Here is a 22698-nt window from a genome sequence, read left to right as displayed (position 1 = left end):
GCAATTAGTTATAGGCAATTAGTGCATGTTTACGCTTACAGAATTGGGACTTTGAGTTGCCGGTAATTACGTCTTACTGCCGAACGGCACCCGTCTCTAATTACGCTTTAGCGGACCGGAACGCGCTGTGCAGGGCAATGCCTAAAAGTGCGCCAGGAAGGCTTCCGCCTTGAAATTCTCTGCTGAAACTGTTCGGCACATTCTAGGCGTGAATGCAAATGCAATGTCGATGTGTTGGAGTGCATTGCGGGACCTGTTTCGAGACTACAACTTTATTGACAAGCATCTATTGGAAGGCGACGTTTGAGGTTGACACATGCTACCATTCCTTTGTGGTCCGAGAAGTGGTTGAGATTTTCTCCACTGCGCATGCGCAGTGCGTGCGTTAAATATGTACCAATGCTTACTAATTAACTAATTATTATTTACTAATTAACTAATTATCGTCAACTAATGTTCATACACTGGACATCATCATTTATTGAATAACAATCAGTATTGAAACCATCCTAATCCTAATGAAGGTGATTAACAGCTGCCGCGGACGCATGCACGGACACGCCAGCAAAGGCATAAGCCATAGAAGGCTTTCGCCTTAAAAAATTGTAGGAACAATGCTTCAGGGAGACAGTTCAGGGTTGCTTGCTGTTGCGCAAAACGGTGACCATCCGTCCCCTTGTATCACGACAGGCGCCCGTGAAGCAACAGAAACGAGTGACGATGGTAACAACGGTAGCAGCCATTATGTGACTGAGAGCAGAACAGGAGCGGACGGCGCTATGTGTAGTTTGTAGCATTCAATTTGGAATTTGAGGAGAGATGTCGAGACCAAGCTCCTGAACAGAGACCCAGAAACTCATTTCGAAAATAAAGCTTTTGCAAATGAAATGAAAATGAAAAGAGGATAATCTTTTCTTAATTTGGTGAAGCGAAAGTATTTTCTTGATCTTCGCTTCGTACTAATGGATATTTTAACAGGTGAAGTTTGAAGGGTGACATAAACCATTGAACCTCCAAAGTGGCTTATTTTTCTCTAGGATTAACCTACTCGGATTTGTATACTGCACCACAGGCAATTTTTATATAGTCCTCAAAAACAGATCGTGAGTATAGCAAAAGCGCATGAGCTCCTTGGTTCCAACTTATGCTTTTGTTTTTATTGGAAAGCGGCAACCGGAAAGCTTTGCAGTCCTGCAGTCCTATATGTAGTCTTCTAAATAGCACGAAACTGGCGGTCTTGATAAGAACGGTGACTGTGTTTTTTTTTTTCTTCTCTGTCTTTCTACTTAACACTTTGGTCTCAGGCGACGGACAGGAAAGCTGTCGCTGCCCAGTTCATTCGCCAAGGGTCTGGGATCTGTTTTCTCTTGTGCTACGTGCTTCACCTGGGAGGCGGCGAAGAGGAGAAAGCAGAAGAGCGGAGAACCATGTTGTTAGTCACGTGCCTTCGCCGCTGTTCGAGAAGCCGCCGGGGCCGAGCCTGGCCGCCGGCGTCCCCAAAATTCGGTCCGTCGGGAGCAAAATTAGCCATGCTGTCGACGCTGCAGCTGGCGTGCGTGGCGGTGTTCGCACTCTACCTTCTCTACTACCTGACGCACGTGGCGCGCAAGCCATGGCTCATCTGCGGCTCGGCCAATATGCGTACTTTCCTGCACATCAACTGCGGCCCCCAGGTCGAGCAGCGCTTCTGGCCGCCCATTTGGTGCATCGGGGCAAACCTGCAGTGCCTCGCCAGCCTCGTCTTTCAGGTGGGCAGCGCGCGCAGCTAGGAGCGCTGTCAGAGAAGCGTCATGTATTCATGCTTGTTCGAACTTCCTTTTAGAGCGCAACTCCAAGGCTTCCATTCCTGGAATTTGCGCCGTCACCGCTAGCGCAGTTGTCATCGACAAACAAGTCGTCGGCGTAACTGAGTTGAGGAGGAGCAGGAATAAAATTATACAGTATTTTGTAATACGGATGTTTGAGCGCATCTCCCCAGGTATCTTGGTTTCTTGATATGCTGAGACAAACAATTTCAAAACACGCACAACTATAAACTTGTTTTATTTTCTCGTACATCGCTTTTAACTCTTTTTCCAGTCCTTAATTCTTACGAAGGAGGCCTTTTGATTTAAGAACTGGCAAGAAATGTTTGTCATGTCTTAGATCAACGCCTGGATCTCAAAGACTAGGCATATGCATAAGTTTCGTGAGGTATAGCAAAAATGTTGGAGGAGACGCTGCACCTCGTCGACTCGTCTCAGGTGGCGCGTGTACATGGCCTGGACGCGCTTCTATTCCGCGCGCTCATATAGTTCATCACGGCACATTACGCATCACCCGGAACAAACTATAGCGCGACCCTTCTCGCATGGCCCCGTTGAATCATCCTCCTACAATTTATGCTTTGACCTTTCTTTGTTTTGTCAAAGCTGGCCTCAATCTCCAGCCGCATAGCCTTCCTCCGTCTTTCATTCTGTTGTGTTGTGTCATTCATTCAATCGCTGTAGACTGCTTTGATAGCAGTTATCCTTCGGCTTCTCGCAGCATTACCCCATGATGCGCGTTATTCGGAACTCGTATTAGCCTCCCACTTTTACATTCAGGCCCTTCCTGCGCACTCTTACCTTTCTCGTGTTTTCATGGCTGGATTATAGAGTATCGTTCTCTAGCAGGTTAATACGTGAACGCACCGCCATTTTTAGAAGGTGAACACGAGATCTCAGCGAAGAGACATCGCAAGCATTTTTTTACAGTGGACTCCTAAGATTCTAGAAAGGGGTTAACCTGGAATCGTCTACGTCTAAAAAATGGAGCCACGCAAGAGTGCCAAGACACCGTATACGCGGACGAGGGTAACCTGCGTCTTTGGCGCAATACGTCCTGCCCGTACCATCGAGACCTCTCTGATCGTTCCGGTTGCGCAGCCCACAGAGCCTCTCTCCTTTCTCACTAGCTCCAGTGTCCATCTAGAGTGAGACAGCTTGTTACGTTGTTTTTCTTCTCGTCATAGCCGCCTCCTCCTCTACATATTCCAAGTACTCGGAATGGTCCAAACCTCGGAAGTGAGCTGACTTTCGATCATGCCACTGCGGCATTCGGAAGGTCTGCTCATAATGGTGCTCAAGACATGGATGTGCTGGAAAATTTAATGGTGACACTAGCATTTCACTGACGCAGATTACTGCCGGTGCTTTTCTCCGCTAACCTGTTAATTTCCGGCAAGTATAAATAATACAAGAGCCCAGGTGTAAACCGGCGGGATATGTAAGTATAATTTAAGTGCACTCTAATAGCGAATAAGCCCATAAAGGAGTAAAAACGGGGGAGCATGTCCTCTAGGGAACTCCCTTGTAGGGCCACAACATTTCTCTAAGCTTTTGCGTACATATTCATTGCTAGAAATATACTTATGGTGGGTAACGAAAGCTGTTTTTCACTTCAAAACATGCGAAAGCGTTATTTTAATGTCTTCCAGTTGCTAAATTCAAAACGCCAGGTGCAGCTGTTGGATGTTCTCATGCCGTTACTAGTTTCGTGAAACAAATATGGTGTGAGAATGGATTATACTTTTGTTGCTAATAGTACAGCATTCCGTAAAATTACAGGTGAAGATATAGCTTGGTGAGAAGGCCATGACCCTATGGGAGTGCGCTAGACGACACGCTACCACCTTTTTATTCCCTTAAGGGCTTATTCGCTTTCAGAGTGTAGGGATAATGGTTTCAAAGAATTCCAAATTTTCACACTACCTGGCGGTCCATTCCAAAACATTCCTGGTATCCCGCATCTGCATCGGCAGAGCCGGTCATCTGCGACCATAATTATCTCCGGCTCCAAATCTGTCATTATCAATTACGCCAGTGGCTACATATCCCGCGCCGCTGCCCGTTTACTATGCTTCAGGCAACCCCGGCGCCCCTAAGCCTCAACTGGACGCCAGCGCAAGCCAGCCTCCCTGGCAAACGATGAGGTTAATTCCCTAGCCCGAGGCCTCACATTACGGGCTGGAGGTGTCGAAACCCTTATAAAGTCCGGAAAGCACCTGCTCTTCTTCATTGTCTCGTATGGTGAAAACGAAGGTAATGCATACCTCCAGCCCCACCTCTCACCGATGCCGCAGATTGGCAACGGCTACATACTCGGACTACCCCATGCTGCTGCGTGCCCGATACTCTGGCCAATTCTCCTCATCATGCGGATTTTGCGGCAAACCTGGAGGCTTCCCACACATCCTCCTCACAATCCCTACCTTCCCTCACTCCCTATCACCGAACGTCGCAGAGTCTTACCGGGAGACTCTTATGGCCAGTACTTCTACTAAAGACCATCGCAAGATCATCTCCAGTGGTATGAGGAGGATTGCTCTCCAACTGATTTTTTCCCGCCTTGTAAGGGTGTCTCCTCACAATGAGGGAGCATCCAAGTGCCATAAAGGGGGCTTCGCCCCCACCATATATATTGTTGTCAGTTAGTTTCTACCACCACCGGCTGAGCATGCAGGCTGTGCACGCGGGCTCTATGCGCAGAACTTCCTTCCGCTACTGCCCTTGCGGCGGCAGCTGCTGACGCTCTCGGACGGTGGCGTGGTGGCGCTCGACTGGCTCAATGAGCAGTACCCGCCACCCGTGGTGCTCTTCTTGACGGGCCTGACGAGCGACAGCCAGGTCTACTATCTACGCACGTTGGTGCCCTTGGTGGCCAAAATGCACTGTCCCTGCGTGGTTCTCAACAATCGAGGACAAGGAGGTCTGCCCCTCAACAACCACAGGCTCGTCTCAGCGCTTAGTACCGACGACCTCGCCCAGGTACACGCGCAGGCACTGCATGCGTCTCTCCGTGTGCTAAGCTTTCTGCACTAATGAGCGCGGACGTTACGAGTACGGGAGACTCTCCACTATTTCGTTAATTATGTCTAATGAAATAGCGGGGATTCTCCCTTACTCGTGACATGAGCAGTATCGCCCCAGGATCACTGTCTATAGAATAATGCGTCACCCATGTTAACTACCCGTGCCGTCTACGTTCGCTCCTGGAATTTAATATTTTTACGCTTCGTCAGATTGAGGCGCGCTGTGGGCTGATAAATTGTGCTTTATTTCGGTTGTTTCAATTAACTATTCCTGCCACTAACATAGTTAATTGAGGTCCTGCTTTCGTTGCTACAACAGTTTGTTTCGATCTTAGAACTGCGCAGGAGTACTGCAGACAGGGAAAATGCCTGTAAAGGCCCCCCAATAATTTCGCGCACTTCCGCCGACTATACGTATATAGACTCAGACTGTCAGCAAGATGTTTTGTGCGGTATTAGTGCATGTTAAAAGAACTTCAGTTGGTCATGAATAATGCGGAATCCTCCCCCACATCATCTTAGAGAATAATAACCAGCCAAGGGACGAGGACGAAGAAAGACGATGTACACACGTTCCGTGTGTACATAGTCTTTCTTCGTCCTCGTCCTTTGGCTGGTTATTGTTCTCTAAGACTGTGCACCAACTGACCCAGATTTCAACCCTCCTTCCTCAATCATCACACCGCTATTTTTCGTGCGATAAGAGCGAGTTGGCGGGCTAGTTGGTTTTGCATAATTAAGGAACAGCGCATAGGACGGGACACGTGTCCCGTCCTATGCGCTGTTCCTTAATTATTTCGAGTGATTTTGGTTCGGATTAGTTACTGGCTGTGTTTCCTAACGTAACCCATTAGAGGAGCGAGCGCGGACGGAGCGCGGACGGAGCGCACCAGCTCACTAAAGTAAACGTGTGCCCATGCATGCAGGTCCTAGCAGCGGTGCGCGAGCGATTCCCGGGCTGCACGGTGCTGGCTGTCGGCTACTCGATGGGAGGCATGCTCCTCAGCCACTACCTGATTCAGACTGGGGACGCGGCGCAGATCGACGCCGGCCTGTCCATATCGGCGCCCTTCCACCTGCTCAGCAGTTACGACAACCTCATGAGCTGCTCCACAAGCTTCCTCGTCAACGTGTATCTCGCCCACTGGCTCCTGGACCTCGTCAGGAAGAACGCTGCCGTCATCGGCGCAAGCGTGCGTTGCTCACTATATATAGCCTCTGCGGCATCTTTTTAAGCTATTGTCACATTGTATAGCTTCCACCAGAAAGAAAAAAAGAAAGCTCCGTTTATTTTTAATTATTTTTTTTTTCTTCTTAGACGACACTGCGGGAATACGGCGCACCGTCGGGTCGGAGGGCTTCGTACTAATTTCGACCTTACAGCGTTCGTCACCGTAAACCGATATTTTAATACACGAGCGTTTTTGCGTTTTGTCTGCATAGACATGTCGCCACCGCGGCCGCGCTCAGCCCGACGACATTGCGAAAAAGCAAAGTGCTGTCTGCAAAGGTAGTTTTACAGGCTACAGATCTCCACCGTTCTTGGGGAAGCGGCGAAAACCGACTTCTTACGGCATGTGTGATGCGGTTAAAATTAAATGTTCAGACGGCACGATAACGGTCGCGGTGTCAGTGCGTCCATCTGCAGCCGTACAGCAGAGCAGCATGTTGAGTACGCAAACAAGTGAGATTGCACGGCAACAGTACCGGCAGCATCACAGTCGCACTTAACATTGATTCAAAAGTTCTCCACAGGTTATGAAGCGACGCGCTTTCAACGGCACTGTCGCGCCTCTGGAATCGGAACTGAATATTCCATGAGAATGGAGTTAGCACAGACGGAGCTTCTGCGTCTTTCGTGAGGACTGCCTGGCAAGAATAAACATGGAATAATTCACTCCCTGCTCACGTTCATTACCACGGCACCGTGAGAAAATGTTGTGTCCTCGCTATGCTAGTCCTCCACGAAGTTCAAAACTCTACAACTGGCGTAATCTTCATTCAAGGTCGCAACAGTGCAGGTTAAGCGAAAGAAGGAAGGTATTGTTACTTTCCAGTTTTAGAGACGTACCTAAATATGTTTCGTTAAACTGGACAGTTAGACAATTCATTCTTATTCGTATCATGTAATGACCGTATTCTTACATTGTTGCACAAGTGAATTAATTGTTGTGAACCTATGGCATACGTGTGCAGGGTGTGGTCGACATTGAACGGTTGCTTAGCAGTCGCACCCTGTACGACTTCGACAACTATTACACGGCACCTGTGTTCGGGTTCCAGAATGCTATGGAGTTCTACGTAGGTGCCAGCCTCACGGTGAGAATGCGTACCTGCACTATAAGTCGAAATTGCTTTCTGCCGAGCAACCACACAGTGCCCGTAATCAACTTTTTCTTCCCCAAATGAATGCCGTGTGCAAATTCCACACTGCACGCAGACTAAATAACAAAATGCGTGCATGGCTTACTCTCTGTTTTGATTGTAGTATGACTCAGGAACCTGTATGAAGGGCAAGAGGCCACAGTCAGAACTGGGCATGGTCTTACTGATTGGTTTCCGATTGAGAAAGGAGTGAGACAAGGCTGCATGCTGTCGTCCTGCCTATTTAACCTATATGCTGAGTGCATCATAAGGAAGGCCGATCTGGACGAGTCTTCAGCTGGAGTGAAGATTGCTGGAAAACGTATCAACAGCCTTAGATATGCGGATGATGCCACTTTAATGGCAGAAAGTGAAGTGGAACTCAAGAGACTTCTGATGCGCGTACAAGAAGACAGTGAGAAGTTTGGGCTTAAACTGAACATTAAAAAGACAAAGACCATGGCGTCTTGCCCTATCAAGTCCTGGAGCATTAATTAGGGACAAGAAGTGGAAGCTGTGACAGATTTTCTCTTCTTGGGCTCTAAGATTACCTCGGAGGGAGACTGCAGCCATGAAATTAGGCGACGCCTGCTTCTGGGAAGGAGCCATGGCTAGCCTTGACCGCCTAGTAAAGAGCAGAGACATTATCTGCCAACCAAGATCCGTATAACTCGTTCTATGGTCTTTCCAGTTGTGATGTATGAATGCGAGATTTGGACTGTGAAGAAGGCTTACCGCCGAAGAATTGACGCGTTTGAATTGTGGTGCTGGCTCTTGAGAGTTCCTTGGACTGGCAGAAGATCAAATCAGTCGATATTGTCGACCATAAACCCTGACTGCTCATTGGAGGGTCAACTTCTAAAGTTAAAGCTCAGCTACTTTGGTCATCTGATGAAAAGAGAGGAGTCGCTGGAGAAAGGTTTGATGTTGGGAAACTTTGAGGGTCGCCGGAGAAGGGGTAGGCAGCGAACGCGATGGTTAGATGGCATCCTCGAGGCGCTGCAGATGAAGTTATGTGATGTTAGGAAGGTAGTGAGAGACCGAAAAGCGTGGCGTGATATGGTCCACAGGGTCACGAAGAGTCGGACACGACTGACGACTGAACTGAACTGAACATATTCCCTGTTATTGAAACGTTGACCTATTGTAATATAATTATACCCATCCAAAAAAAAAATCTATACAATCCGTCTCAAAAATACGACATGTAGCTCTGTCCTAACGTGAGGCTTCTTGTAGTTCTGTTGTTGTTTTTTTGTAGTGACTACAGAAGATTGTGACGCTACTACTGAAATTTTTATTGTCATAAGAGGTTCACGATCGAAAACTCTTGTAAAGCCAGGAGAGGAGCAGGGATGTGGGAGGGGGGCCCTACAGGCGTGTGATGTACTGACCAGTATTTGTAAAAAGGATTTCAGAAACCAAGGCTTACTATGCATAACACCTAGATAACGATGACTTGGTTATGACCCCATGCGTTGCAGTCCAACTCTGACTATCAATCAGTGCGGCCCTGTCGACGACGAACCAAACAATGCATGCTCTTCCGACGCACAGTCGGCATTCAGGGCCGGAGCTGCAAAAGCGCATGAAATTTAAACAAAAACAAAATCAGCACAGACGCTTGAGGCTGCTTACGTGTGAGGATGCGAAAGAATTGCGGTTACATTGTAAAGTGCACAGTCAGGCTACTTTGTATTACCACTGTCGTGGACGGATTCCTCGAAACGGGCTCTGTGGACGAATGCCGGGGACGAGCGCGCGGCCCTGTGGGGGGGGGGGGGGGGGGGGGAAGGGGGGGAAGGGGGGGCATCGCTGGCCGCGGTCCATCGCCTCGGAGCGGCGGCGGATCTTCGGAACGGCCGCGCGTCTTCCGAGGATCGAGCGGGGTTTGGAGCGCAGACACAGTCGTCGCGGGCAGTTGCGAGGAGGAACCGGAGGCATTGCTGACGTTAGCGGACGGTGGTCCCCGAGCCGCAACCTCACGAAGGGAGGTTGCAATCAGTCGAAAAGCGTCAAAACTTCTCACCACCGCCGCAATTGCCGACAACTCGTGCTTCTGACGCCGCTGTTAACACTGACATTGCCGCACTACCGCCAAAGATGCCCTCTACATTACCGCCAAAAATGCTGCACCAAATGAGCAACCCCGACGACGAAGCTGACAGCACCGACTTTGCCGTACTTCCACCGCAAATACCGAAAGAGACGAGTAACCCAGATAACGTTGTTAGTGCTGACCTCGCCGTTTCCATTGGCCGGCTGGAGGTACATGCTCTGGAGGATACCGGGGCGGATTTTTCAATTATTAGCCAGAAACTGGCTGACATCGCTGCGCAAAGTAAAAACCTAATGGACTGTGCCAGTAATAAGATGTGCTGGGGGTCAGCCACTGGCACCGACAGGGAAGTGCACTCACTGCCCGTATACGAATAGGAAACGCGGTGTTTGTTGGCAGCTTCGTTATTCTCCCTGACTGCTCCAAAAACCTGATCATGGGCATGGACTTGCTGGGTCTTCATGGGGCTGTAATAAGCATTCGGGACAGCATCGTTGCCTTCACCAAGAATCATGAAGACCTTGGTTATGTGGAAGTACCACTGATGCCCTTACGCGTCGCCACTGAGACGGTGACATTACCTCCGCGATCATGCGCTCTTGTTGAAGTGAAGTGCGATCGCGCATACCTGCGGTGGCGTCGCCGAACAGGCAGTCACCCTGGTACTCAGCCAAATTGTTTCTATAGCTCGAGCTTTCCTCCTCACCTTCCTCCTCCTTCTATAGCTCGAGGACTAGTGCTGCTGACAAACTTCAGCGACGAGCGTCAGCAAATTCCGAAAGGCACAACTGCGGCCTTTTTCGACAGCCTTCCAAATGTGCAGCACTGCTTCTTACAGCAACAGCAAGGATCAGTGCGCAAGACGCCCGTAACGATCATCGATGTGAGCCCAAATTTGTCTTCTTTAGAACGGGACCGCGTTCTGGATCTCATAAATCAATTTCGAGACATGTTTTGCTTCTAAATCGTGGATCGGCCAAACGCCTGTGACAAAACATCGAATTATCACGGATGACTCGATTCACCCGATTCGTTAAGATAAAATCCTTACCTTGTGGCTCCGAAAGAACGTGAAGCCATTCAGCGCCAGGTGGCCGAAATGCTTAGAGACGACGTTATCCAGCCGTCACAGAGTCCCTGGGCTTCCCCAGTGGTACTTGTTAAAAAGAAGCACGGCAGCTTATGATTTTGCATAGACTACCGCAAGCTCGACCAAGTGACCAAACAAGAAGTGTACCCTCTTCCTCGCATCGACGATTCCCTTGATCGCCTACAAAATGCACGTTACTTCTCATCAATGGACTTGAAAAGTGCATATTGGCAGATAGAAGTAGATCAGAGGGATCGGGAGAAGACAGCATTCTTCACTCCCGACGGATTGTATGAGTTTAAGGTCCTTCCGTTCAGTTTATTCTCAACACCAGCAACATTCCAAAAACGGATGGACACTGTGCTCTCGGTACTTAAGTGACAAACATGCCTGGTGTATCTTGACGACGTGATTGTGTTTTCGGCCACATTTGAAGAGCATCTACGCAGTTTGCTAGCTGTATTTCCGGCCATACGATCTGCGGGCCTCACACTAAAAACTGAGAAGTGCCACTTCGGTTACGAGGAGCTGCAATTCTTAGGTCACTTCGTTAGCCAAGGTGTCCGTCCTGATTCTGAAAAGCTCTGCGCAGTCGCCAAGTTCCCAACATCTACGGACAAAAAGCCGTTGCGGCGCTTCCTGAGTCTATGCGCCTCGCCGGTTTATTGCTGGCTTCTCACAGCTTGCCTGGCCATTAACTTCACTGACAGGTAACAACGCTGTCTTTCGCTGCAGGGTGACGAATAGCACCAAGCTTTTAATGAGCTGCGGAGGCGTCTACAGACGCCACCTGTCCTGGCGCACTTTGATGACGACGCCCCTACACTGCTTCATACGGATGCCAGCAACGTGGGATTAAGTGCTGTGTTGATGCAGTGCCAGGATGACGTGGAAGAGGTAATTGTTTGCGCCAGCAGGACCTTATCTAAAGCAGAAGCGAACTACTCGGCAACCGAAAAAGAATGCTTTGCAGCGGTATGGGCGGTTATGAAGTTCCGCCCTTACTTGTACGCTCGCCCCTTTCAAGTCGATAACGACCATCACTCCCTCTGTTGGCTGACGAACTTAAAGGACCCTTCAGAGAGACTCGCGCGTTGGAGTCATCAATTACAAGAATTCGACATGACAGTTATTTACAAATCTGGAAAGAAGCACACGGATGCTGATTGTTTTTCGCGAGCGCCGGTCGACCTTCCACTATGACCGATGAAGACACTGCGTCTTTAAGAGTCATAGATGATGCAACGCTTTCCCAACAGCAGCGAGAGGACCAGGAATTGCTCCCTCTTATTTTCTCGGAGAAGCGAGCTACGGTTGTGCCTAAGATTTTCGCACGAGTTATCCTCATTCTTTATTCGCATCGTACTTTACAAGAAGAACTTCCGTCCTGGGGGAAACAGTCGTCAACTCGTCGTCCCATCGGCTCTCCGCAGTGAAGTTTTGCAAGCGTGCCACGACGAGCCAACCGCCGGTCACCTAGGCTACATCCGCACGTTGGCTAGAACAGCACGGATGCTACTTGCCGAAACTGCCGGCGACAGTGAAGCAGTATGTACGTACGTACATTGACTGCCAGCGCCGTAAATCATCCCCTCTAAAACCAGCCGGCCTACTCTATCCTCTTCAAATGCCAACAACACCTTTTAAGCAAATTAGCCTGGACCTCCTGGGACCATTTCCGACGTTACAGCCGGGAATAAATTGATAATTGTCCCCACCGATTATCTAACCCGCTACGTGGAGACCAAGGCGTTGCCAAGGAGTACCGGCGCCGTAGCAGCTCGGTTCTTCGTTGAGAATATTGTCATGGCGCTCCGGCACTTATTATAACTGACCGAGCAACTGCATTTACGGTCGAACTTTTGGAGACCGTTCTCCGCCAGTCACTGTAAAACTACAGCCTATCACCCTCAAACCAATGGGTTGACGGAACGCCTCAATAAGACCATCGCAGACATGCTTTGCATGTATGTCGACGTGAACCACAAGAATTGGGACGAAATTCTCCCCTACGTCACGTTCGCCTACAAAACGGCACGCCAATATACCACTCGCATTACATCATTCAGCCTCCTTCACGGGCTACCATGCTGGATGCAATGTTGCTCCCGAATGCCGACACCGATGATCTCGATCAGGACGCCGAGGAATTCGCTCAGCGTGCAGAGGAAGCTCGACAACTAGCGAGTGTGCGGATCAAAAATCAGTAGGAATTCCTGATGTACGACGCTACAATCATAGACGCCGACATGTAAGGTACGAACCTGGCGACAAAGTGTGGGTCTGGAAGCCTACTCGCCGCCGTGGACTCTCCGAAAAACTATTGCGGCGATCCTTCGGGACCTATGTTGTTCAGCGACGTTTAACCGACGTCACTTATGAGGTGGTGCCAGACGGGGTGGCGACTTCAAAGCGACGTCAGCAAAAAGCCGACATCGTCCACATTGTACAGCCTTTGTCAAAAGTGTAGAGCCCGGAGGGTCTACATCTGAGTCGTGTAGTGGAGCTGATGTAGCATTAGTGGAGGTCCTTCCCATAGGATAGGGTAAGGCAAAAAATCTTCTTACTCTAAAGAGATTTGGAACATTGTAAATACATTACAAGCCGCACGAAGTGGCTCAGAAGCAGACCCCCAGGGCTCTACACTTTTGACAAAGACTGTACGTATGAAGCCGTACAACTCGGACTGACCTTCACCTCCTACTTCCGTTTGTTCTCATCGGGACGATGCTTCCTGACGAGAGGGGGGGGGGGGAGGGGGGGATGCCGCATAGAATACGACGCCAAAAATGCCGACTGGGACCACAAGCGCGAGCCTGAAGGAAGTTTGAACGCGACTCGTTCTCGTCGATTAGACGTAACAATATAATGTTTGTACCAGGAGGTCGTGGTTTGTACAAACGAAGTGTCTAAAGGTACGTCCGACGTATCCATTCGATTCTCGTAAAGATACGGCGGACGTCGATATACAGGCTCATGGCTATATGCACGTCGAACGCGGCCACATTCCGCTTGCTACGCGTGAATGATCCTCTATGATATCAGCTAGCCGCGACTCTCGATGAGGTGCTACGAAGAATGCATCCGTTCTAACATAGATCACGGTCTTCACTTAGGGTTGTGTACGGCAAGCATCGCTGTCACGCACATAGCTGCAGGCGATGCTACGTACTGCGCCAGCTCCACCAGCTGGCATCGAGATACGCACATTCACGAGCAGCTTTCGCTTCGCACTAAACTATCACCTCGATCTGCCCGTAATGCGAGCGAGCTATTCCTAGCATTTACGCTGTCTTAGGTCCTGCATCGACCTCCGAAGTTCTAGCGCCGGCACAACACACACACACACACCTCCCCGTGCAGAACATTCGGCAGTCCAAAGTATGTATGTGAAATGGCATGCTCGTTCCTCACATGCAGACCGAGGAAACAGGATGTTTCTAGCTAAATTCTTCGTTTAAGTTCTACCTCAAAGCCGTGGCAGAAGACATGCCGAATCTACTAGAGGCCTGCGCTGCTACCACTGCTACTGCGGCGAGCTGCACATCGACTCGTCGAGGCAAAGACCGACTGCACCGCACCGCTAGAGCTAGAGTGCACAACCGGAAAGCCGGAAGCGCGAATGATCCGAATTCCCTGTGAACAGCAATGTTCTTTGGTATTTAGGGGAAGACTAGACTAAAGTGCTTAGCCTGCATCTTTTTCTTGACGTTTAATTTTGCGTACATGTAGTTTAAACCCCCGCATGCTCGAGGTTAGCGTGATCCGACTGAACGGCCGCGCAGCTTTGAAACGATCGGGATCGATATGCATGCATCGCCGGACTTAGGTACGCGGTAGAAAATGTGCGCTGCACATTTCGTTGCAGAAGCTGACTCTTGGAATTTTGCAGAGTGCGCCATGCAAGTGATCGCTGCTACAACCACGCATCCATGTTTCAACGGCTGGCCTACCCCGAGGCGCATAAATATTCAACCGTGGACGTATCAACGATCGAAGAGATGACAGATTTTCACAATATTGGGCGCGAAATCGATAGTTACCAGTGCTCAGTGTTAGAGAAATTCTGCCTTGATCATGCGCAATTCAGTGTTTCAGGTGTGGTCAGTAGCTATAAGTTTGAACAGTTCGCCTGTCAAGTCAGCGGCGCCAGCGATGGACCGACGGAGCGATTTTCCACGCTACACCGCTGTCTTGCTAGAAAGCCTACCTAGGCGGCGTTTGACATTCAGCTGCTTTTTGTGGGCCCCGTAATTGAAAGCAACGCCTTCAGAAATGCGTTAAATGTTCAAAAATGTATTCTCTTCAACAGTTTCACTCCAGGCGGTCAAAGCAGGCGGACATTGATAAAACAGTTGAGCACTCCAGCCTTTAGAAATCTGTAGAATCGCCTTCAGTTTGTAAAATTATTGGAATAGGCCACTTTCCGATCGCTGGGACATAGACCCTCATGATAGCGCTTTCACGTGAATAAGGACCACACCAGACCGAAAGCTTGTCTCATATAGCATAGCTAACCAAGGTATACCTTACAGCATTGTGTTGATTTTTTTATGGTGCATAAGCGACTAATGCTGCCATGCACCAAGAACAAGGTTTAATGTATTTATTTTGTGTGTAATGACTAAAATGTTCTTTAGGATGTAGCTTGTTCAGGAACATTTTAGGAAACCAAAAATGCAGGAAATTTGCACGTCTCTCCTAGGATCATGCTGGGATGGAAAGGGATCTGTTGCAAAATTGTACAAAATGTTTCCTCTTATTTTCTCGACTCTGGCGCAAGTGTAAGATATGGTTCATTGTTAGTTCATCTCCACACTCCTTGCATATTGGTTTGTCCTATTTCATGAGTATGAAGCTGTGTGTGAGGTGTGGGTATGTGTTTTGTGAAGATGACCTAAAATGGCCTCCATGTTGTGTTTTTGATTACTGCATGGTTTCCATTCCTTAATGACAGGTTTGACAAGAATAGTTTGTAGTTTATTTCAATGTTTCAAAAATCCTGCCATTTCACTCTCACTTTTCTTTGTACAAGCTTCTTGGTATCTTCATGCAGCATATTCACCCTCTGTAATTTAGCATTGCGTCAAGGTAACCTGGTTATTTCTTTTCATCACCTTTCAAGACAACTGTCCCGATTTCATAAAGTGTAGGGTTTCTGACGACAGGAACTCCTTGGAAGTCATAGAAATAAATGAGATCCACAATCATGAGCTATCTAGGGTATGCATATACATGTCCATCACTCAGTGGAATGGTGTCAGTACGCTGTTAGAACAGGTCTTGTGGTAACAACAACCATTGTCTGAGGTGGTCCTTTAATGGGCATTGAAATGCTATGTAACTACAGGTACTGATAGAACTCTTGATCATGTTATGTGATGATGCAATCCTTGCATGCATATAGGTATACATTTCAGAATCTGCAGTGCACCACTTGACCATTTACCACCAGTTTCTGTGAAAATGTATTTTTCATGCATGTTAACCAGTATTTAACAGATGACCCCTGTGCACAAGCCAAAAGTGCCACGAGCCAAATGTCACGAGGCCACACGACATGGCAGGAGCTGTTAAGTCAAGCTTACAAAGTTGTATTTGAAATATGTTCTGGGACGTTTCAGCTCCAATTAAGAAAGGTTGAGGCTTACAGAGGTCTATGCCAGGTTGTCTATCACCTAACAGGGTAGCCTACGACCGTATGCTAATGAGTATATCTGAGATAACAGAGACATGAATTAAGGAATTAGTAATTATGTTTGTAGCAAAGGGCATGTAAATTAACAGGAATCCACAGTGGGATCTGCAGACAAGAACCATTAACGCTGGCACACCATACCCTTTACAGGTGGAGATTAGGAGTCTCCCTAATTTTTTTTTCTGCTCAAAGCTTGTCTTTCCTTCATTCTTCCAGATGAGGAAGATGTGAAAATGATAGCATCGGAAATTCCAGAGACCATCGCTAACAAGGATGCTGATCCCAACAGCGTAAAAAGGAATTTCAGAAAAGATGGGTGACTAGTAATGCTGGCAACAGTTGAAGCTAAGTGGAAAGGCATGAAATTGAAATGCACCATATGCAGAGATATGTTGCGAGACGACCAGTCTGTGGTGTGCGACATCTGTCTCCGTTAGTTTCATCAAGTGATTGGCCAAAGCAGATGGGGCTTGTGGTTTTGTGATAAGTGCAGTGTAGTAGCATAGATGCAACCTTGCCCATTAATAATTGGAGTGGAGTAAGTGCATTGTTTTGTTTTTGTAAGATGTTCATGGTTTTCATGCAAACATTATGAGAATTTTTTTCCTCGAGAGTGTTTGCTGAAATGTGAATATAATGTGCAATAAAACTAGTGTTTTCTTGCTATTTACTTTTCCTTGTATACATTAGTTCTGTGAAGAAAACCACAGGCTAGAAGGAAATGTAATGGCATGCATTTTGATACTTGGCCCCGTTGTGCTGGCTCAGTAGTTAGTGCTTGGCTGCTGAACCCAAAGATGCAGATTTGGTTCCAGCCAGAGCAGGAGCATTTCAATAGAGGCGAAACAATAGGCCGTCATGCACCGTGCGGTGTCAGTGCATGTAAATGAACCCCAGGTGGTCGAAATTATACCGGAGCCCTCAACTATCGTGTTCCTCATAGCCGTAGTTATTTTGGGATGCTAAACCAGATATATATCACATCATACTCTGAGTAAGATGCTATCCATGGTCAGTTAATCATACACTAAACGATCAATTTTTTTCTGCATGGTACAGCAGCTGTTGTACAATTCTACTTTAGCCTTCATGAAGAATATCACACTGGCTCCACATGGCCTTCTGTTGACCCTTGATATGCGTCACAATCACACACCCGAGTATGTATTTGTCTAAGGGCACCTATGCATGCAAGGAGGGGACCATTACTTTCCATTTGTCCGAACTGATATGCACGATCCACATCATTTCTGTAATTCAACTGCCTGCTATTTGAACTGTCCAGCATTGATGCAAGTTTCAAAGAACTGCAATTAGCAAATTAATCCAAGCAGGAAACCATGCCAAGAACTGCTTCGGTTTCATCTTTAACAACTGTTTGAGAACTAAAATTAGCCAAATGTTGCAAAACATAGATGAGAGGTTACAAAATCTAAAAAACAATGCAGCCTACCTGTGGCATGTAGGGTTTCACATTATAAAGTGACCTATGTAGCTATGAAAAATACAGTAGTGGAGAGCTCCAGACTAATTTGACTGCCCGGGCTTTGTACTTTGCGTTGACATCTTGCAGAAAACAGAAGCATTTGCATTTCGCCTGCACCAAAGTGCGACTGCCATCACTGGCATTAAACATCACGACCTTGGGGCAAGTAGCCGAACGTGCCACTGAGATGTCGCAGCGTCTACGTACATGCTATACACGTCAACCTTTCTAGCATAAAAGCTGTCACATGCATGGCAGATATTCATGTTCAGCTTTGGACTGACAAGTTCAAAAGTGTACTATTTGTGTTTTTCTAGCATGAAAAACAAAGGAAACTAAGAAAAAACGAAAAAAAAAATGAACACATGTTGAAAAAGCACTAGCTATTAACACATAAAGCATATTCGTTCTTTTATTAATGATAAAGTGGCCTTCAACAATAGTACAAAGCCTGAACATTTAGGAAGGTGCTGTGCCAGGCAGCTATTTTACAGAAACCTGAACCATTTCACCTGTAGTAATGCGCATCCCGGCGGTGTGGGCTGGGCACTTATTTTTCGGTCCACTAGCTCCAACATGCGAAAACTGCATCATGTGCATTCCCATTTTCCGAGTTTTGAGCTCTGTAGTGCAGGCTAACAAATTGCCGATGACTTATTTTCGTCTGATTGTTGCACAGCGCGTGTAAATAAATTATCATTGCACCTAATAAACACTGACATGCACGTGCAACATCGCCGATCATAAACGGTCACACTGATGTCCGTCCGGACATCGGCGCACTCATCACAGCACTCTTCGTAGTCTCACACAGCACTCTAGTAGGACGCAATCCGTACATCACAGCATCTCACGGTAAGCACAAACCACACCTCCAACAAACACGAATGACGCGATGCTTGGGCTAGAGACACGCCGGCGGCACCCAGCTTTTTTAGCGACTACGTAGAACTTGCAGCACCAAACCTCAATGCGAGCAGAAAGCGATGCGTTACGTGACGCATCTCATCACAGACAGAAGTGAGGAAACTTTGAAGAATCAAAACTACATAACTACATAACGACCGTCGTAGACGTTAATCCACATGATAACGAGGACCAAATGAGCGGACGTGCGGGCCGCGGGCTGGCTGTCAACACCGCGATTACATGCGCTTGCGCTGGTCGTGCTTGCGACCCTGCCGCGGTCCAACTCACGTAAACCTATCATCATGCCATCAAGTAGTATATCACCCATTCTAGGCACTATTCTTTCCACTGTACTATTCTTTGTAATTTCACATTTCTCGCATGCAGTAGTACATACTTCCTGCACCTCGCACGTACATATGGCTACCGTGTTGTTGCTACAACCACATCTGGGGATCTCGGATCCGTCCGGCTTTCCCGACGGATCCCAAGGCCCATATCGGAGAAAAATGCGTTGGGTCCGTCGGAAGAACCCTACCGATCGGGTCCGTCCGCCGTACCTCTGAAAAATATTTCCCGGATCCGTCCGTCGTATCCCGAAGTAAAACGCACCGGGTCCGTCGGACGTACCTTTAAGACCATTGATCGGGTCCGTCGGACGTACCTTTAGCCACAGCCTTGTACAAAACCTAAACCCCACTTCACTGTGTAAAACGCTGCCCCTATTACCAAGTCGTACGAATGTGTCATTCATGGCCTAGGAGTAGCGTGTTTCACTCGTTATCCAGGGCTCCCGGTGGGTTCAATGCCCATCTCAGAAGTACTGCCCAAGTTGGCAGCTCCTGCAAATTCGACCCTGCAGCATGTGGTCTCGTGACGCCATGCAAAACTCCGACCAATCAGCGTCCGGCCATGTCACGTGCCAAGTACTCCATGCCGGAAGCTTGCTCATACTTTTCGTGCCAAGGACGATGACACCGGCTTTTTTACTAGCGCCGCGAGCTAAAATGTGGTGTTGTGGTGGCGCCTTCGGCGTCGCGCGCTGAGAAGAAAGAATTGGCTGTGGTTTAGCTCCGGTTAAACCTGGTTGAGTGGCGGAGCTTGATACTCCTGGCTGCACTTACGTCTCGCTTGAAAGTAAGACACACGGTTTACGTAACGGCTTGAACTTTATTTAGGCGGGAGGCGAGGCGCGCGGCGCACACACCAGCTGCGTGCTCTGACGGCACTCCGCGCATGCTCATAGCTGCTGGAGCGGTCCAGTCATAGAGAAAGAGATCGGTCCAGTAACGTTGGGAGCGGTGGTGTCACAGCTCAGCGCGCAGCCACGGCCACGCTGACCTCTCGCGAGGTGGCTGGCGTAGTGTACGTAGCTCTCGCTACAAAAGGAACATACATACAGAGGTTGGAATCAGTTTTTCCTGCGGCTCTTGTGGAAGCGTTCTAATGAGACGTGTAATGAATGATTCGCGGTCATGAAAGCGTGCGATTGTGCGGTGCACGCGCGCAGGGAAAGCTGTCGACAGTACGGCGTCCGCTCCTCTACCTGGTGGCTGCCGACGACGTGTTCGGCTCCCTGGCTACTTTGCCCGCGAGGGAGATCGAGCAGTCACCCTGGCTGTCAGCGGTGGTGACGCCACGTGGAGGACACTTGGGCTTCGTCGACGGCGTCCTCTGGCCGCGACTGCCCTTCTACTCGGAGCGCCTGGCGGCCGGGTACGTGAGCGGTCTGCTGACGCTCGCCAGGGGTCCGCTTGGTGCAAAGGCTCTGCGCTGTTTGGTGGGCATCGAGAGGTCTTCGGCCACCTCGTTGCTCCTGAGCGGCAGGACATTCGGAACGAAGCCACTGCATCGCAGCTGCAGCGCGCTCACCGTTCGGGGGAGGCAGCAAAATGAGCAGGCTGCCGGGTCGTCCGGTAGCGAAATAGCGCGGCGCCGTAGCATTTTACAAGAGGAAGTGGCAGTGTGAACCGGGGGTTCAAATTAGACCACACGCATGGCACGCGTGCTACGCCTGTCGCGCCTCGGATATCGTGAACAAGCCCTTCCCCCGCCCCTTCCATGCCTCGTTCTCGTCGTACGTCTATCGTGAATCCAACCACAAGGCTCCATATATTAACGGGGCCGCTATGTCCATCCAAACATATATCGGTCATGAAGAATAAAATCGAAAACCGGCGACTAGCTGTTAATAACGGTAATTGATCTATGCTTGAACGGCGCATATTATATACCGCCGTTTTCTTGTTTACGAATTTAATTAGATATTCTGCCGCTAAGGTGATGTCATAATTGTACAAGAGGAGCGCTAGTTTCAAAATGCCGTACAATTGTTACACCTGTTCTTCCCGTGTGAAATTAAAACTGGATATTCACAGCCCGGTGGAAGGTGATGTCCAGGCTTAATCACCTGTCAAGATTGCGCAGATCATGTAAGAACTTGAGGCCTATATAGCTCTCACGCAGAGATTCAAATGGCATCGGTAAAACAGCAGAATGCCCTAATGTTAGCTTCTATGCTATAATTACGGTTGACTGTTAAGCACAGCTACCCATCCGCGTGATGTAATGGTGCCGTCCTGCAGCTCTGTTCACTTCCATGGCATTTGCTGTGGGTGATTCTCCCGCATTGTTATTTCGATGCAGAATTAAGTCACCGCATTTCACCGTACTCCTTGTACAAAGTATGCTATAGAAAATGCTATGGAAAAATGACTTCACCACTAATTAGCCTTCACTTCTCAATTACAACTGCTGCGGACACGATTTTGTGGACAGAAATCTGCGAACATAAAGAAGTAATGCTTTCGCATTAATAAACCGTGTCTTATACCCGGAATCGAGCCTCCATCCCTTGATCCCCAGCCGAGCGCTTTACCAACTGCGCCACGCCCCAGATCGTGAAACGCTATTCACAATTTTCCTTGTCTACCGTGAGGACGATAGCGGGATTCCGGGAGTGACAGATACTACACATTTCCTGTAAACGAATTATAGAACGGCGGTGAACTTTGAAGCCTTGAATGAAATGCTGGTTGTGTTATACGCGCCATTCACACGGGCCGCATTCCTGAAGAACTGCAAGATGATCTACACAGAGCTCTCACCAAAAAAATTAGAGCACTGCAGAATCTGCATTGGAGTAATGCGAAAGCACAGATGCTGCTGTTGGTTGCTTGTGTGTACACGTATATTCCTTTAAGCATGCCTCGGACATGCCCTACAGGGCTATCACCTGCAAAACACCAGCACAGGATTACCACCCCAGTCCTCTTGGCCACTAATGTAAACCAGCTTTCATTAATCAAAACAATAATCCGCTGCGCTTGCGTCAGATGTTTTCTTTTCATTGATAAGTGCCACTTCACAGCTTGGCTTCAAGCAGCAGAACAATTCTAGAGCTATTTGACAGTCCAAGTCATAGTCATTAGCATGCAAAGAATGTACAAGCACCACAGTTACCAATAAATACTAGTGGTATGTATCATATTGCTCAGACACTCTCATAGGTGCATTTCTTTTTTTAAATTTACTTGCATGCAATGCATTGAAGCACTGTTCTTGTTTGTGCAAGTTTCTACCTCATCCTCCCAAGAAAATTTTTTCTGCCTTATAAAAAATAACACAACAGACTTTCAATTTTCTCTTTATTAATAGTCGTACAGATTTCAAAACGCACATCACAACTGAGCTAACAAGTGGTTAACCCACAGGTCAAAAGTGGTGTTCACATACTGTATGTGTACTACTGATCATTACAAGCCCTGAGGTGGGACTAGGAGTGGTGTGAGGTCACTAAATGCAACGAGATTGAATATTTTGGGTCCTCAATGTGCACGCCATAAGTAGAAAAAGTTGGAACAATGTAATGTAAAGGCAGTAAAAAATGTAAAAAAAATACAAAACTGCAGCACAGTCTGAAAGGGAAGCAAAGCTCTATTAAATTCACAGACATGAGATAAAGAACACTGCCAATAGAGACTTTTAGTATAGCGTACACAAACACACGCAGAGAAATAGCGCACGGCAAAAACATAGTGATGTGCACTGCGCATGCACTATACAATAGCCGAGAACGAGCTCTAGCAAATGATCGGCCAGTGTACGTGAAATTGAGTTTATCGTGCCAGGCTCTCGCGTACGATGGAGAAATAGCGTTGACAAGATGGCGGCGTCCAGGTCGCCAGCTTCAGTGTGAATTTGTCTTCATTAGCATGTTTTTGGGCACGCTGATGTCTATAAATGGTACACAGCTTTCGCT

At 48.1% G+C, this 22698-nt stretch overlaps 1 protein-coding gene across 2 annotated transcripts; it reads left to right on the top strand.

Annotated features, from left to right (window-relative positions):
* The first annotated feature begins 1321 nt into the window (after positions 1-1321).
* LOC146198896 (protein ABHD1-like) lies at positions 1322-22589 on the top strand. 2 transcript variants are annotated; one of them, XM_084594367.1, is made up of 5 exons: positions 1322-1748; positions 4509-4787; positions 5758-6024; positions 7028-7150; positions 19948-22589. In XM_084594367.1, the coding sequence occupies exons 1-5, from the start codon at positions 1428-1430 to the stop codon at positions 20404-20406; spliced, it is 1449 nt and encodes a 482-aa protein (XP_084450493.1). In that variant the 5' UTR covers positions 1322-1427; the 3' UTR covers positions 20407-22589. The 2 variants fall into 2 exon arrangements, 1 of the variants encoding a protein (XP_084450493.1); XR_014705019.1 differs by lacking the exons at positions 1322-1748; positions 4509-4787; positions 5758-6024; positions 7028-7150 and adding an exon at positions 19440-19841 and having other exon boundaries at positions 19948-20083.
* The last annotated feature ends 109 nt before the right edge of the window (positions 22590-22698 follow it).

The sequence above is a fragment of the Amblyomma maculatum genome, chromosome 2 (assembly GCF_055883805.1).
Source record: "Amblyomma maculatum isolate TAMU_Amacu chromosome 2, ASM5588380v1, whole genome shotgun sequence".
NCBI lineage: Eukaryota > Metazoa > Arthropoda > Arachnida > Ixodida > Ixodidae > Amblyomma > Amblyomma maculatum.
Note: the sequence above shows the minus strand (reverse complement) of the source record. Positions and strands in the feature narration are given on the sequence as shown.

Excerpts from the sequence above, each read along its gene's own strand:
- LOC146198896 (XM_084594367.1), top strand. The coding sequence starts at position 1,428 with ATGTTGTTAGTCACGTGCCTTCGCCGCTGTTCGAGAAGCCGCCGGGGC. Across the intron at positions 4,788-5,757 it reads GTACCGACGACCTCGCCCAG|GTCCTAGCAGCGGTGCGCGA; the intron begins GTACACGCGCAG and ends CCATGCATGCAG. Across the intron at positions 7,151-19,947 it reads ACGTAGGTGCCAGCCTCACG|GGAAAGCTGTCGACAGTACG; the intron begins GTGAGAATGCGT and ends GCACGCGCGCAG.